This window comes from Pinus tabuliformis, chromosome 8, assembly GCF_031772625.1.
Source record: "Pinus tabuliformis cultivar Carrire ecotype Pingquan chromosome 8, CPIR1, whole genome shotgun sequence".
NCBI lineage: Eukaryota > Viridiplantae > Streptophyta > Pinopsida > Pinales > Pinaceae > Pinus > Pinus tabuliformis.
In genome coordinates this window covers 1645537743-1645554613 of record NC_142294.1, presented here as the reverse complement: position 1 = coordinate 1645554613, position 16871 = coordinate 1645537743, and the positions used below count along the sequence as shown (strand labels likewise).

Genomic DNA, 16871 nt, shown 5'->3' with positions numbered 1-16871 from the left:
AACATGACATAAGGTCTAGGATGCCTATAGGGTCTCACATGATTATTACATGGTTTTCGACTTGTGACCTTGGGCTTACCATGGTGCAAAAATGTTGCATGAATATATAGGTACCACTTCTATTATAAGGGGTAGCATGTCTCATTATTGTCTTTTATTTATGTCAAACCTACCAAGTTTCTTATACCATCTTTAAGATAATTCTTGTTTCTTAGAGCTTAACTTCTCCTATCTTGATCTCTTTGTCATTATAGCACAAGGGTTAAAACTTCTTTTGTTGATTGTTCACACTTTTAATGTATTGCATGGAATATTGAGCCTTCTTATTTTCCCAAGGTTTTATAATTGCTGGGTTGCATCAATTACAATGCTTAATTGATGCATAAAATCTCTATGCAGATTTAGATATATATTTATAGATGAATAAATCTTTTTCACAATTTTCAACTTTGCACAACTCAAATAGATTGATTTTATGTTCTTGAGAAGCTTTATTTTGTTCATAGTTTATATCTGAAAGGTTCTTAGCTCATAAGGAAAATTCTTAAAATTTGTCAACTATGAGCTAAGGAGTTAGTTTTTAGCTGATGTAGTTTCACATATATAGCAAGCAATTTAGTAATGTGATCAGAGAAATATACAAAAAAATTATAAACCATCTCTATAGCATTGCTTTTAGGATCCATGATATTCATCTATTCTTCTAGGCCATTAATGCCCACCAAGAAAATCTTAGTATTTTATCTTTATAGATTTTGTGTTTTGTATGGCATCAAGCCTTTTTGTATATCTTCTTGCATGACAAATAATTCTCATTTCCTTGACACATCATCAATGACTATAAACTAAATATTATCTATAATAACATGATAGTTCACTTTATCTTCAAATGAATTCATTCACAATAAAATGTTCAAAAGACCTCCAAGTTCAAAAATTATTCCACATTTGGTCTCCTTTATTTCTCATATCCCATTTCATATTTTACATGTTTTCACTTTGTCATTATGAAACAATGAGAGTTTACAGTTGATAGATATGTGTCTTGATTTCATTTGTTGGTGAGCAGGTATGTAACTGGCACCCAAATAGCAAATGCTCACTGGGCAACCTTCCTTTGGGTGCATGTGTTTCCTCTTAAATTCTATGCTCCAGCAGTTTTGCCACTTCTTTTTGCCTTAATATCAGCCACAATGGAGTGCATTGGTGATGTGACAGCAACAATAGAAGCTAGTCGCCTAGAACCATTCGGTATGCCTACTATACCTTTCCTATGTAGATTATAAGGTGAATTTAATATTGATGCTATGGTTCCTAAATTTTGTTGAATTGAACTGAATTTCACATAATTGGAGCTCATGGGCTAGCCTATAAGCTTGAAGGAACACACAGTATATATATATTTCGTCACTAGTGATGCTAAAGAAGAAAAGTTATTTTTCCCATTAATCCCTACTGTTGAAGAATCTAGGGCAAATTAGGTGTAGTGAGATTCTTCGTTACTTGATAACAATTTGTGGAGTATTCTTACTTTTTCTTGTTAGCTTATTCTTCTTATTATTATTATTAGTGTATGTGTGTGTACCTCATCAAAGTCTACCAAAAACATAAGAACAAGAACACAAGATGTTGGCTCTTTTCCAGGGCCAAAACCTCTCTTCTCTTGAGAGGAAAACCCTTTCATAAATTTCTCTTATTGAAGCTTCTATTGATCAATGCCAAACCCTAGACCTGATAAGAATGATCCTCCAAGCACAAGTCAAGTCCTCTACTCTTTTCTTCACTTTGTTCCCCAACACATAGGCTTCCTTCTTCCGGCACTTTGTTCCTTAGCACTTAGTCTCCCTTCTTTGTTTCTTGTCTAGAGATAGACCTTTCTTGAGTGAGCCTTCTATATGAGGGGTTCCTCTACTATCCCTTGCTCAAGTAGACTTCTTCTTCAAATGAGATCCTTCTTGAGATATGGATGTATGACTATTAAAATTGGCAACTAGGGCCAAACTCCATGTGGGTCATCTTATTTATGGCAGCTGATATTTTTATTGGATTCTTCTCATCGAGAGGTATATGATTGATCTAACGATCATTCGATTCTAACAAGTATTTATGGAGGAATGAATTTATTTGTATTTACTTGACAAATTGTCAAGTTTGGCCAGCAGCAAAATGTGTGCTACACATGCTCAACGTTTCATATAAATACAAGTGAGGTTGAGGCATTATTCCATCATCTCATCTCTCACATTCTTCTCTCCTTTATTGATTGGGTTTACATGCAAGGAGCAGCACACACGCGTGGGAAAGAAGAGGACGAAATTGGAGGACGTAGAAGGATGCAAGCAAGAAGGACAAAGATTTGCTTGACTGCATTGACTTTGACCAGGGCTGCAGCAAGTCGTTTTGACCAACATTGACCAAGCGTTGACCTTTGAGGAGTGCGGTTTTGGTGTGGCTGCCTCTCTTAGGCAGGCTGCATATTTTGGCACACAAACCGAGGCATTTTGACCTCTGCCAGCGTTGACTGCCCTAGTTTGTGGCAGCAAGTTGACTTCAGTTGATTGCAGTTTGACTGGGTTTTTCGGACTGCTTATGGGCTGCCTCTTCTTGTTGTTGGAGGCATAGATGATCGGGAAATTGACCAAGCATATTGAAGGTCAATTTCATCTTGTTTGACCAGATTTGACTTTGCTGGTTAGGGTTTGCTACTACTATCTTAAAATTACAGATTTATGTATTTGTACTATTTCTCTCTCTGCTGAACTATTGAAGATTATAGAAGAATTGATCAAAGGGTTTCCCCACATTGGGGTTTGTCCCTGGCTAACCACCACATCTGGTGTCTCTTGTCTTGGCTTGTTTTCTGTCGAACTATTAATGTTCTATCTGCATTTTACTATATGTTAATGTGATTGCGAAATAGTGGCTAATAAGAAGAAATTGAAGTAAACTGATCTAAGCATAGAACATACCATAAATTAACATGTTATCGGAGCTAAGGTGAAGACAAAGCCCAAGCAAGAGCAAGAGCAATCACCGAAGGCTGTTGAAGCAATCTTAAAGACTTCATGGGGTCGTCATCACACTTCCCCATCGAAGACAAGCTCCATGAGAAGTCTGACTATCACGGATGGAAGATGTCTCTCGATCTGACATTGGAAGAGCATAAAGTGTTGGACCATGTGAGAGGCAAAATCATTGAGCCTCCATCAAATGCATTTGTTGCTACTAGGAACAAGTGGACCAGGGGTGAAGTCAAAGCAAAGAAGATCATCCGGGATTCTATCAACAAGCGCCTAGTAGCCTACGTTTCTGAGCTGACCACCTCCAAGGAAATCTACGATAGAGTCGTAAACTTATTTAAAGTTAATGATGCAAATCAAGTTTTGTTCCTTAAGAATAAGTTGAAGGAAATTAAGAAGGGCAAAGATGAGAGTATGCAAGCCTACTTCTTAAGGATCACCGAGATCAAGAATGATCTCCTATCAATTGGGGTAGTCATTCCTGACAAGGAACTGACCATCACAACCCTCGGAGGGCTCCCATCTGAATGGTATATATTCAGAACCACTCTTCTCAACAATAATGTAATTCCAGGATTTGAGGAATTGATGGTGAGATGCATTCAAGAAGAAACAAGGATGGAAGAGCAGGAAATGCCTGCACTTAGAGGCAATCCACTGCATTCTCCTCTCATGCTAAAAGGAGAAATAATTCCGAGCAAAATCTAAGGGAAACGCCGGACTGAAAGGTGGAAGGAAAGGAAGATGTTTCATTTGCAACAAAATTGGCCACTATGCGAGGGAGTGTCCTGATAGAAAGGACACATCTCATGACGATGATCAAAATCACTCCAAGGTCAATTCCAACAACAATCAAAGGAAGGGCAGGTTCGATGGCAAAGGAAAGAGGAATGTCGAAAATCAAGGAAGTGGTCAACCCTCCAAGAAGGCAAGAAACTCTAGGTATGAATCTGTTAATTTTAGGTATGTTCTATGCTAGAGCAATTTATTTCAATTTTCACAGTTAGCTCAATATCTTTTCTAGATTAGCAATCACATCAGCATTAAAGTAAAGTGCAGATAGAACATAAATACAAATCGCAGAAGACAAGCCAAGACAAGAGGACACAAGATGTGGCGCTAGCCAAGGACAAACCCCAATGTGGGGAAACCCTTGATCAATTGTTCCTATATGTTCTTCAATAGTTCAATAGAGAGAGAGATAGAGAGTACGTTTACAACAGAAGTCAACACTTTGACTTATCTAGATAATAGCATAGATCATCTCTAAGAAGATGATACATGAGATCAATTGAAGACATGCTGCTTCAACTAATTCTCCAAGGTGACTCCTTCACCTATCGTTTTGCTGCATTTCGTCATCATGTTGCACCTCACCGCGCTGCACCATGTTGCACCCATCATGACTATGTTGCATCTCATCACGCTTCATTAATCATGACTATACGCATCACTGTACTGCATTATGTGCAATTGTTGCACCATGTTGCCATCCTGACCTATGTGTTGGCTGCACCTCGCTTGCTTGTTGTCCCTTGCTTGCTTGTTTTCCTTAGCATGCTTGTTGTTGCATGCTAGTTGTCCCTTGCATGCTAGCTATAACATTGTATGCTTGGTGTATTTTCTGCTAAGTACCATACAATTGTCCCAATGTTAGTTAGTTATCCCTTGCATGCTACTCTCCTTCGAAGATAGATGCTTCGGCTGTTTCGGCAGTTCCCGACAATTCTAGCAGTTCCGGCTATTCCCGACAGTTCTGACAGTTCCGGTTGTTCCTGACAGTTCTGGCAGTCCCGACAGTCTCGACAGTTCCGGCTTTTCCGACAGTGCCGACTTTTCTGGCAATTCCAGCAGTTCCGACATTTCCGGCTTTTCTGGTTTTTCTAGCTTTCTGGCAGTTTCGGCTTTTCCGGCATTTCTAGCTTTTCCGTCAGTTCCGAATTTTCCAGCTTTTCCGTCAGTTCTGGCTTTTCCGGCATTTCCAGCTTTTCTAGCATTTTCGGCAATTTCAACTTTTCTGGCTTTTCCAGTTGTTCCGGCTTTTCCAGCTTTTCCAGCAGTTCTAGCTTTTCCGGCAGTTCCAGCTTTTCCGGCAGTTGCGGCTTTTCCGGCTTTTCTGGCAGTTCAGGCTTTTCCGGCATTTCCGACAGTTGCGGTTTTTCTGGCTTTTCTAGCAGTTTCGGCTTTTCCAACTTTTCCAGCTTTTCTGGCAGTTTTGTCTTTTTCGACTTTTTCGGCTTTTCCAACTTTTCCGGATGTTCTGACAATTCCGACTTTTTCGGCTTTTCCAACTTTTCCGGCTTTTTGAGCAACGTAGAGCTTATTCTCCCATGACTGCATTTAGATCTAGGGCATGTTAATCTAGGGTAGCGTATACCCTAGGGCACTCCCTCTAGCTCTCATCCTCGTCAAACCCAAAACAGGATGAAGTGAGATCACAAGAGTGAGTGTGTGTGTGACAAATGACTTAAAGTCCTCTTCTATTTGTACTAAAACGTAGAGGTTGAATAGACATGATTGTTGGGCTTCTGAGCCTACATAAGTTGCTTGCCGACTTGACAATTTGTCCATAATCAAAATAAATTTATATCTTCATAAATACTTATCAGAATCGGATGATCTTTAGATCAATCCTACACCTCTCGATGAGAGGGATCCAAGAAAAATATCATCTGCCATGAATAAGATGACCCACATGGATTTTGGCCCTAGTTTCCAATTTTAACACTCCCTCTCAACTAGGGAGAACTCCATCTGTTGATCCATATGTCTGACTGTACTATCTCTGCCATCGGTGCCCTGCACTACTCTACTCTGCTCTGATCTGCTGAGCTCTGCTCTACTCTGCTTCGGTCTGCTCTGCTTTGCTATGCTCTACTTTGCTCTACTGAACCATGAAGAAGAATTGATCGAGAATGTCTCATACCATTCTCTACTGAACCGAAGTCAGTTTCATCTGAAGAGAGTGTGTCACATCACTCTTACTGACCCAAAGTCAGTTTTATTGATCCCAGATCAATATCACAAGAGTGTCTCAAACCACTCATACTGATCCCAAATAAGTTTCATTGATCCCAGATCAATGGAGGTCATCCTAGCATAGGGAGTACGTTAGATACAATGATGCGTCCATCGATAGAACTACTATGGTCCCTATCCTCATTTCCCTGCTCATTGATCAAATGAGAGGTACTTTCCATGAGTCCCAAACCGCATGGGTAGGATGCCTCGACAGGAGAACGAATCATCCTGTCCACAGGAGATTGAATCATCCTGTCCACAGGAGAATGAATCATCCTGTCCACAGGAGAATGAATCATCCTGTCAGTGGATGCCACGGAGGACGAATCACCCTGGCCCACAGTGGCCACAGAGAACAAATCATCCTGGCCCACAGGAGAACGAATCATCCTGTTCCACAATTGCCACGGAGAACGAATCATCCTAGCCCACAGGAGAACGAATCATTCCATTCCACAGTCACCACGGAGAACGAATCATCCTGGCCCATAGGAGAATGAATCATCCTATTCCACAGTCGCCACGGAGAATGAATCATCATGGTCCACAGGAGAACGAATCATCCTATTCCACAATCACCACGGAGAACAAATCATCTTGGCCCACAAGAGAACGAATCATCCTGTTCCACAGTCGCCACGGAGAACGAATCATCCTGTTCCATAGCGCACCACCAGGGGAGGGTGAGTCGCCTTGTGGTCGTATGTTGCTCTAGTAAGTACCCCAAGCCCCCTAGATCTCCCAGAGCTCAATGCATGCAACATGCAGGACCCTTATAAGGTCGTTCGAGAAAGTTACAGATTTGACCTTTCCCCGAGGCTTTGACAAAAAATGTCTGCAACTTGTACATTAGTCTCAATGTGATGTAGCCTCCTCACTCATCGACTTACCATATCCCAGGTAAGGCAATATCTGATGTCTATCTTCTAGAGCAATCATCGAATACGGGATTCCTTAATAATCGAATCCCACCTCTGGTTGTCACAGAGAATCACAGTGGTATTCATCATGTGTACAAACAACTCACTTAAGAGCTTTTGCAACCATGCAACTTCATACGAGATCATACTCGTAGCTGTGTATTCGATGTCGGCTGTGCTTATAGCAACTGATTTCTACTTCCTGCTCATCCATGATATCGAAGCAGAATCCAAAGAGAACTAGCACTAAGAAGTGCTCTAGTGATCCTCTACACTACCTGCCCACTCAACATTCGAATAATCATGCAGATTCATATTTTCGGCAGTGTATCTCAATCCATGAGAGATTGTGCCCCGAAGATACCTCAGAAGATTCTTGGCACCAATCCAGTGAGGCTCAACCAAATATGAGCTCACCATGCTAACTGCAAAACATATGTCTAGACGGAAGTTCACCAAGAACATCAACGCGAATGAGTTTATGAAACTCAGAGGCATTTCCCAAATTTGGTCCGACATCACTACCATATAACTTCTGAAAGTTAATATCCTCGAGGTAGTCATAGGCTTGCAGTTTATCATTCCACATTCGTAATCCAACTCCCTCTTACTTCTACAAATGAGAGGGTCAGCACCTGTCAGAAATAGGTTGTCCTCATAAGGTGCCGGTATGAGAGGTCTATCATCCACAACCTTCGACTAATGGTTTGGATCAGTTTCACTCCTAGTGAATCTCAGCTTCATCTGACAGCTATCAATCCTCTCATACTATGCCCAGCGAGTTTTGCTTCAAGCCATAGAGGGCTTTCTTCCACCTGTATACATGAGATTCCCGATCATGAATCTCAAACTCCTTGGGTTGTTCCAAACCTGTGGACCTGCTACATGAAGGGAATGGTCCCCTTGTATGATTTTCCTTTGGTACATCTCAGACATGTACTTTCATGCTCTTTTTGAATTCAGGCATCCCTGTCACCATTTGACTCATAGATCTTCGATGTTATGTGTCAATGGACATGGTCCCCATTGGACTTCCTGCAACTTGATACAACCCTAAACTAAAAAACATCTCTGAAAATTCTATTTTCAAACACGTACCTTTCCATCGATGAGTGCCACCCTGAAACCTTTGACTTCCATTGCTGAAATGGACACCAGGTTCTTCTTGCGATCAAGTACATAAAAGAGATTCTATAAATGAATTGAGTTACCCTCATTCAATTGAGAGATAACATTCCCTACACCCCTTCCGGGATAGGTGGCATCGGCTCCAAGTATAATCCCACGATTGTTTCCATCTCTACCAAATTAGAGAGTGCACCTATCTATCCGATGAAATGCCTTGAAGCACTATAATCAATAAGCCAAAGTCCCGAAGAATTTTAAGGAGAGGGCCAGTACAAGATAACGCTTCTTTATCTTATCAGAAACAACATTTGATTCTTCATACCTGGGGTTCCTTGCTTTCTTTGAAGAGTCGACCATTTCCTTGATGACCTGCATTACCTGTCATTCCTTTGATCATTGAAGATGTCCCTGGAATGATTGTTATCTTCATCAAGAGATGTGTCTCTGCCATTCAGACACTCCTTCACATAATGGCCGAACTTATTGCAACCAAGGCATCCGCCTTTCCTTCCACCCTTAGATCCGAACTTCCCAATGAAGTGATCTTTAGGTAGGCCATCAGAAACTTCTGCTGTGCCATTCTGATAATATTCTCTGCTTCGACTTCACCCTCGGTGAATTTGAAGAGGGATGAGGAATCCACTGATCCTTTTGTCCTTTCTCAACTGTCTTCGGTGATTGCTCTTTCACTCTTGCTTGGGCATTGTCTTCACCTCAACTCTGATACCATGTTAATTTTAGGTATGTTCTATGCTAGATCAATTTATTTCAATTTTCACAGTTAGCTCAATATCTTTTCCAGATTAGCAATCACATCAGCATTAAAATAAACAACAGATAGAACATAAATATAAATCGCAGAAGACAAGCCAAGACAAGAGGACACAAGATGTGGCGCTAGCCAAGGACAAACCCCAATGTGGGGAAACCCTTGATCAATTATTCTTATATGTTCTTCATAGTTCAGCACACAGAGAGAGATAGTACGTTTACAACAGAAGTCAACACTTTGACTTATCTAGATAAGAGCATAGATCATCTCTAAGAAGATGATACATGAGATCAGTTGAAGACATGTTGCTTCAACTAATTCTCCAAGGTGACTCCTTCACCTATCGTTGTGCTGCATTTCGTCATCATTCTGCACCTCACTGCGCTGCACCATGCTGCACCCATCATCACTATGCTGCATCTCATCACATTTCAGTAATCATGACTGTACCCATCACTATACTGCATTATGTGCAATTGTTGCACCATGTTGCGATCTTGACCTATGTGTTGGTTGCACCTTGCTTGCTTGTTGTCTCTAGCTTGCTTGTTGTCCTTAGCATGCTAGTTGTCCCTTACATGCTAGTTGTAACATTGCATGCTTGGTGTATTTGCTGCTAAGTACCATACAACTGTCCCAATGTTAGTTAGTTGTCCCTTGCATGCTGCTCTCCTTCGGAGACAGATGCTCTGGCTGTTTCGGCAGTTCCTGGCAGTTCTGGGAGTCTCGGCAGTTCCAGCTTTTCCGGCAGTTCCGACATTTCCAGATTTTTCCGTCTTTTCCGGCTTTTCTATCAGGTATGGCTTTTCCGTCAGTTCCATTTCCAACTTTTCCGGCAGTTCTGGCTTTTCTAGCTTTTCTGTCAGTTCCATTTCCAGCTTTTCCGACATTTCCAGCAGTTTCGGCAGTTTCGGCTTTTCCGGCAGTTCCAGCTTTTTCGACAGTTCCAACTTTTCTGGTAGTTGCGGCTATCCGAATTTTCTGGCAGTTTCGGCTTTTCCGGCATTTCTGGCTTTTCTGATTTCCGGCTTTTTCGACAGTTTCGGCTTTTCTGACTTTTCCGGCTGTTTTGAAAATTCCAACTTTTTCGGCAGTTCCGACTTTTTCGACTTTTTGAGCAACGTAGAGCTTATTCTCCCATGATTGCATTTAGATCTAGGGCATGTTATCTAAGGCAGCGTATACCCTAGGGCACTCCCTCTAGCTCTCATCTTCATCAAACCCAAAACAGGATGAAGTGAGATCACAAGAGTGAGTGTGTGTGTGACAAATGACTTCAAGTCCTCTTCTATTTATACTAAAATGTAGAGGTTGAATAGACATGACTATTGGGCTTCTGAGCCTACATAAGTTGCTGGCCGACTTGAGAATTTGTCCATAATCAAAATAAATTCATATCTTCCTAAATACTTATCGGGATCGAATGATCTTTAGATCAATCCTACACCTCTCGATGAGTGGGATCCAAGAAAAATATCAGCTGCCATAAATAAGATGACCCACAGGGAGTTTGGCCCTAGTTGCAAATTTTAACAGAATCTAATGTTGTTAACAATAAGCAAGATGAATATTATCTGATATCGGCCCTCTCTACTACTTCTCCTCCAGACTCGTTGGGCAATTGGCTTATTGATAGTGGTGCCTCAAGGCACTTCACTGGTTACAAAGAATCTCTCTCTAATATAATAGAGAAGGACACCAACTTGGAAATTATTCTTGGGGACAACTCTAAATATCCCGTGAAAGGCATAGGGAATGTCTCTCTTCAATTCAATCAGGGTAATACAATTCATTTGCAAGAAGTCCTATATGTACCTGGTCTCAAAAAGAACTTGGTGTCCATTTCAGCAATGGAATACAAAGGATACAAGGTGGCTTTCATTGATGGCAAGGTACATGTATGGAAAAAGAATTTTAAAGATGCTTTCACTCTTGGGTTTCGAGTTGACTCTCTATATCAATTCGGAGGAAGTCCGCTGGGTGTCATGTGTCATGTCTTGTGACACATCTCTTTAGTCCGAACTATAGCACCAAAGGTTTTCCCGCCTTCATTATAAAGCTCTACATGATGTGAGACAAATGGTGACATGGATGCCCGAGTTTAAAGTAGAGCAAGAAGGTGTATGTCCGGGATGTTCCGAAGGAAAGCTCAAAAGGGGACCATTCCCCTCAAGCCATAGCAAGACCTCCGGTATATTACAATTGGTTCACTCTGACATACCTGGTATGATGCTTGTGAACTCCTTGGGAGGATATTTATATTATCTCACTTTTACAGATGATTATTCTCGCAAGACTTGGATATAGTTCTTGAAAAAGGAGGATGAACTGTTCTCCTGGTTCCGTCACTTCAAAGCCTTGATCGAGAATCAAACTGAGAAGAAGATCAAGATCTTAAGGACTGATAATGGGACTGAGTATGAATCCAATGAGTTCCATGACTTTTGTAAGGAAGCTAGCATTAAGAGGGAGACCACAACACCATACACTCCTAAGCAAAATGGTGTGGCGGAAAGGAAGGATCATACGATTATGGAAGTTGTTCGTTCCATGCTCCACGATCAAAGGCTTCCGAAGTTTCTATGGGACGAAGCTGAAAATACTGTCGTATATGTTCAAAACCGATGCCCTCATCAAGCATTGGATTCCAAGACTCCCGAAGAGATGTTCACTGGTAAGAAACCTGATGTATCTCATTTTAGAATTTTTGGAAGTCCTGTTTATTTTCATGTGCCGAAAGAGAAAAGGAATAAATTGGGTGCATCTGTAAAGAAGGGAATCTTTGTGGGCTATAGCAAAAATACTAAGGTCTGTAGAATCTATGTGGCTAGTCAACGGGAAGTTGAGATTAACCATGATGTCACCTTTGATGAAGATATGGCTCTTAGCAAAGTTGACAATCTCCCTTTACTACGGAAATCTGGAGAAACTAACACCAGCAAACCGGAGGAAAAGCAAGATGAAACAATGCTCGAAGTGGAAGAACCCATGGACCCTATTGATCCCCCTCCGCAAGAGCCTTCCTTTTCTAGGAAGAGGCCCTCATGGCTTAGTGGGACACTTGATGATGCTGAAGGACACATTGCACCCAGAGGGACTTTCCGGTAAAGCAAGAAGCCAACCAGGTATCATGGATACTTGACCATTATGAGCACGACCATTCAAAATGAGCCCCCATCGTTCGTTGAAGTTGTGAAGCATCAAGTATGGAAGGATGTTATGACTGAGGAATACAAATCCATCATGAAGAATGATGTCTGGGATGTGGTCCCTAGACCCCAAGACAAAACTATTGTCACTTTGAAATGGCTTTACAAGATAAAGCATGGAGCTGATGGAAGTGCTGAAAAGTATAAGGCTCGTTTTGTTGCTCGTGGCTTCTCACAAAAGGAAGGTATAGACTATGACGAGATATTTTCACCTGTTGCCCAATATTCCACCATCCGCTCGATCATTGCCCGTGCTGCCTCGCAAGGATAGAACCTACATCAGATGGATGTCAAGACCGCATTCTTGCATGGTTCAATCAAAGAGGAAGTCTATGTGGAACAACCCGAAGGATTTGAGATTCATGATTGAGAATCTCACGTATGCAGGTTGAAGAAAGCCCTCTATGGGCTAAAGCAAGCACCCTGAGCTTAGTATGAGAGAATCGATAGCTACTTGATGAAGTTGGGATTCACTAGGACTGAAGTCGACCCTAACCTTTACTTTAAGGTTGAAGATGATAAACCTCTCATGCTAGTGTTGTACGTTGACGACCTCTTTCTGATAGGTGTAGACCCTCTCATCCAGAAATGTAAGAGGGAGTTGGCTTCCGAGTTTGAGATGAAGGACCTAGGACTGATGCACTATTTCCTAGGACTGGAAGTCTAGAAGAAGCCAGGGGAGATTTTCCTATCTCAAGGAAAATATGTGGTGAAGATATTGGAGAGATTCAGTATGGTGGACTGTAAGCCCGTGACTACCCAGATGGAGCTTGACTTCAAGAAGTTAAGCGGTAGTGCTGTTGGACCTATTTTGAAAAATGCTATCGAGTATCGTCAACTCATTGGAGCATTGATGTTCTTGGTGAACTCTCGTCCGAATATATGTTTTGTAGTAAACACGTTGAGTCAACATATGGTTGAGCCTCACCACACACATTGGATTGTGCCAAGAATCTATTGAGATACCTTTGTGGCACAATCACTCATGGGTTGAGATACACTGCCGAAGATGTGAGACTACATGGATATACCGATGTTGATTGGGCAAGCAGTGTCGTGGACCGAAAGAGCACTTCCGGGTGTTGTTTCTCTTTGGGATCTGCCTTGATATCCCGGATGAGCAGGAAGCAAAAGTTGGTGGCTTTGAGCACTATTGAGGCAGAGTACATTGTTGCGAGTATGGCCTCTTGTGAGGGTGTCTGGTTGCGGAAGCTCTTCAGTGAGCTGTTTGGATTTACATTGGATACTACCATGATCCTGTGTGACAACCAGAGTGGGATTCGTTTATTAGATAATCCCATATTTCATGATCGCTCCAAGCATATCAATATCAGTACCACAATATCTAGGATATGGTGCAACGTGGAGCAATAAGGCTCCAACATATCGGTATAGATGAGCAGGTTGCCGAAATTCTAACGAAGCCCCTGGGAAAGGTCAAATTCCTGACTTTCCGAGAATGACTTGGAGTCGTTGAGAGATCCTCTTATGAGGGTCTTGCATGATGGATGCGTTGACCTCTGGGAGCTCCAGGGGGCATGGGGTACTTCTTGGAGCGACATGCGACCATAGGGTGACTCACCCTCCCCTTGTGGTGTGTTATGTACAGGGTGAAAGGTTTAGCCTTCCCCTGTGTTACCCCATGGCAACTTAGGGACACGATGATTGGTTCTCCTGTCGAGGCATCCTACCCATGCAGTCTGGGACTCATGGGAAGTACTATCGATGGATGCATCGTTGTAACTACTGTACTCCTATGCTAGGATGACCTCCATTGATCTGGGATCAATGAAACTAATATGGGATCAGTAAGAGTGGTTTGACACACTCTCTGGGACTGACTTCGGGTCAGTGGAGGATGGTATGATACATGCTCGACCATTTCTTATTCTTCATAGTTCAGTAGAGCAGTGCAGCACAATGCATTTGATGGCTGAGATTGTACTGACATTCAAATGGATTAGCAGATGGAGTTCTCCCTAGTTGAGAGGGAGTGTTAAAATTGGAAACTAGGGCCAAATTCTGTGTGGGTCATCTTATTTATCGCAGCTGATATTTTTCTTGGATTCCTCTTGTCGAGAGGTGTAGGATTGATCTAACAATCATCCAATTTCGACAAGTATTTATGGAGATATGAATTTATTTCTATTTACTTGACAAATTGTTAAGGTCGGCTAGCAGCTAACTGTGTGGTACACATGCTCAACGTTTCATATATATACAAGTGAGGTTGAGGCATTATTCCATCATCTCATCTCTCACATTCTTCTCTCCTTTATTGATTGGGTTTACACACAAGGAGAAACACACACACATGGGAAAGAAGAGGATGAAGTTGGAGGACGCAGAAGGACGCAGGCAAGAAGGACGAAGATCTGTTTGACTACGTTGAATTTGACCAAGGTTGCAGCAAGTTGTTTTGACTAACGTTGACCAAGCGTTGACCTTTGAGGAGTGCGGTTTTGATGTGGCTGCCTCTCCTAGGCAGGCCGCAGATTTTGGCACACAAATCGAGGCATTCTAACCTCTGCCAATGTTGACTGCCCTAGTTTGTGGCCGCAGGTTGACTTCAGTTGACTGCAGTTTGACTGGGTTTTTCGCACTGTTTATGGGCTGCCTCTTCTTGCTGTTGGAGGCCTAGATGACTGGGAAATTGACCAAGCATATTGGAGGTCAATTTCATCTTGTTTGACCAGATTTGACTTTTCTGGTTAGGGTTTGCTGCTGCTGTCCTAAAATTACAGATTTATGTATTTTTACTATTTCTCTCTCTGCTGAACTATTGAATATTTTTGAACTTAGACTTCTGTGATCCATAATAATTATCATAACATCTTTCAAAAGAAATCACATAAGAGAGATTCTCGTCGACGCGTTTCGAACCAGCCAGTGTGGTTCATCTTCAGGACAAGATGAGGAATCTGATCTAGGCATTTAGATAAATAGATGTAGAGAGCTGCTAACTAGCCGTTAGGGATAACAGCTAGTTTGACTGAGTAGGAAATAGAAAAGGTTAATGACCAAAAAGGAAGGGAAAAACGGTTATTATTATTATTTTTTGGATAAATTAATGATGTAAAAAGTTATAATTTAGAAAAATAATAACCCTTTATAACTAAATTAATTAATATATATTAAAAATAATTTTAAGAGTCATAAATTGGGTACTATCAATAAATGATATTCTAAAAGGAATTAATATTTAATCTTATTCATATAATTATTAATTAATATTCGATAGTCAACCGGATAAAACTATATAATATAATCATATTGAATAGGGAAAAATAGAAAGGGATTTTACCACAAGGTTAAGGGAAACTAATTAAGGAGAATAAATTACCATATAAAAAAGAGGTTAAAAAAAAAGAGTTTAAATTTATTTTAATATATAAAAATGATAAACACCTTATATAACCTCATTAATGAATATAATATTATATTAAATAACCTCATTAATGAATAAAAATTACAAAAATATTAAAGATTATTCATAATAATTAAAAAAAATATCTATAAAAAAAAAATTAGGAAGAAAGCGCAAGAATCCAGTTTCTGCTGATACTCCAACCATCATCTCTATTTAAATTAACAGGTCCCTTTTCGATTTCTAAGGCCTCCCTGAATTTACGATGATGAAAATGGTCAATCCTCGCAATAACCTTAGCTTCTTCAATGCAGATGTGATGATTTGTTTTTTCTGCATGCTCTGCCAAAGCAGAGGAGCGAGCTCTTCGGTGCCTAAGGTCGGCAGCATGTTCAGAAATCCTTTGGTTAATGGATCGATCGGTCTCACCAATATAAGGAGTTCCACAAGAACAGGGAATAATGTAAACACCCTTTCCATCCCTGGGATTAATCGGGTCTTTAACGGAACGAAGAGAACTTCAGATAGTGTTAAGGGGTCTAAAGGAAGAATGAATCTTATGCTTCCTTAAGATCCTCGCGATTCTATTTGTGGTCCCTTGAATAAAAGGCAGACGAACACCAGAAGACCAATCCTTGGGGTCAATTTTATTCTTAGGGCCTTTTTCAGCATTTTGAAAAGCCTTAAAACCTTGAGACCTACTATAACCATTCTTATTAAAAACTTTTAGGAGGTGGGATTTCTCATCTTCAAGGTGATTTTCATTGGAAACTCGCAATGCCTGAGTGGCTAAGGTGTTGAGAACGCCTAGCTTTTGAGCAAAAAAATGACAGGAACTAGCATGGAGATATTGCTCTGTGTGAGTTTTCTTCCGAACAACCTGATGGGAAAAAAACCATCATCCTTCTTAGAGATAAGAACATCAAGAAAAGGCAGGCTATTATCAACTTTGAATTCCATGGTGAACTTTATATGGTCAGATTTACTATTAAGATGATGGAAAAACAGCTCCAACTTCTCTTTACCATGAGACCAAACGACACAAGTGTCATCCACAAACCTTTTCCAAAGTTTGGGTTAGTAAAGGGCCGAAGACAGGGCTTTGGATTCAAAATGCTCCATGAAGAGATTGGCCACAATGGGGGATATGGGAGAACCCATAGCCACACCACAGGTCTGCTCGAAGAATTCACCCTCAAAACTAAAGAAAGTAGAGGTGAGACAAATCTTAACTAAAAAGGCAGTATCGGGATCAGTGATGCGATAGATAACATCAATGGCCTCATTAATGGGAATATTAGTGAATAAGGAGACCACATCAAAACTCACTACCTGATCCTCAGGGTCAAATCTAAAATCCTTTAACTAGTTAACGAACGAAGTTGAATCTTTAACAAAAGATTTTGTCCATCCAACGAGGGGTTTGAGCTTATT

General features: G+C 41.0%; 1 protein-coding gene across 3 annotated transcripts in view; it reads left to right on the top strand.

The window, feature by feature from the left end:
- LOC149242479 (uric acid-xanthine permease-like) overlaps positions 1-16871 on the top strand; it is a 466625-nt gene that overhangs the window by 349056 nt on the left and 100698 nt on the right. For all 3 annotated transcript variants that reach the window (XM_089374250.1, XM_089374251.1, XM_089374249.1), the window contains one exon: positions 1070-1251. In XM_089374250.1, the coding sequence (XP_089230376.1) occupies positions 1070-1251 (182 nt within the window). The remainder of the gene's footprint in view (positions 1-1069; positions 1252-16871) is intronic.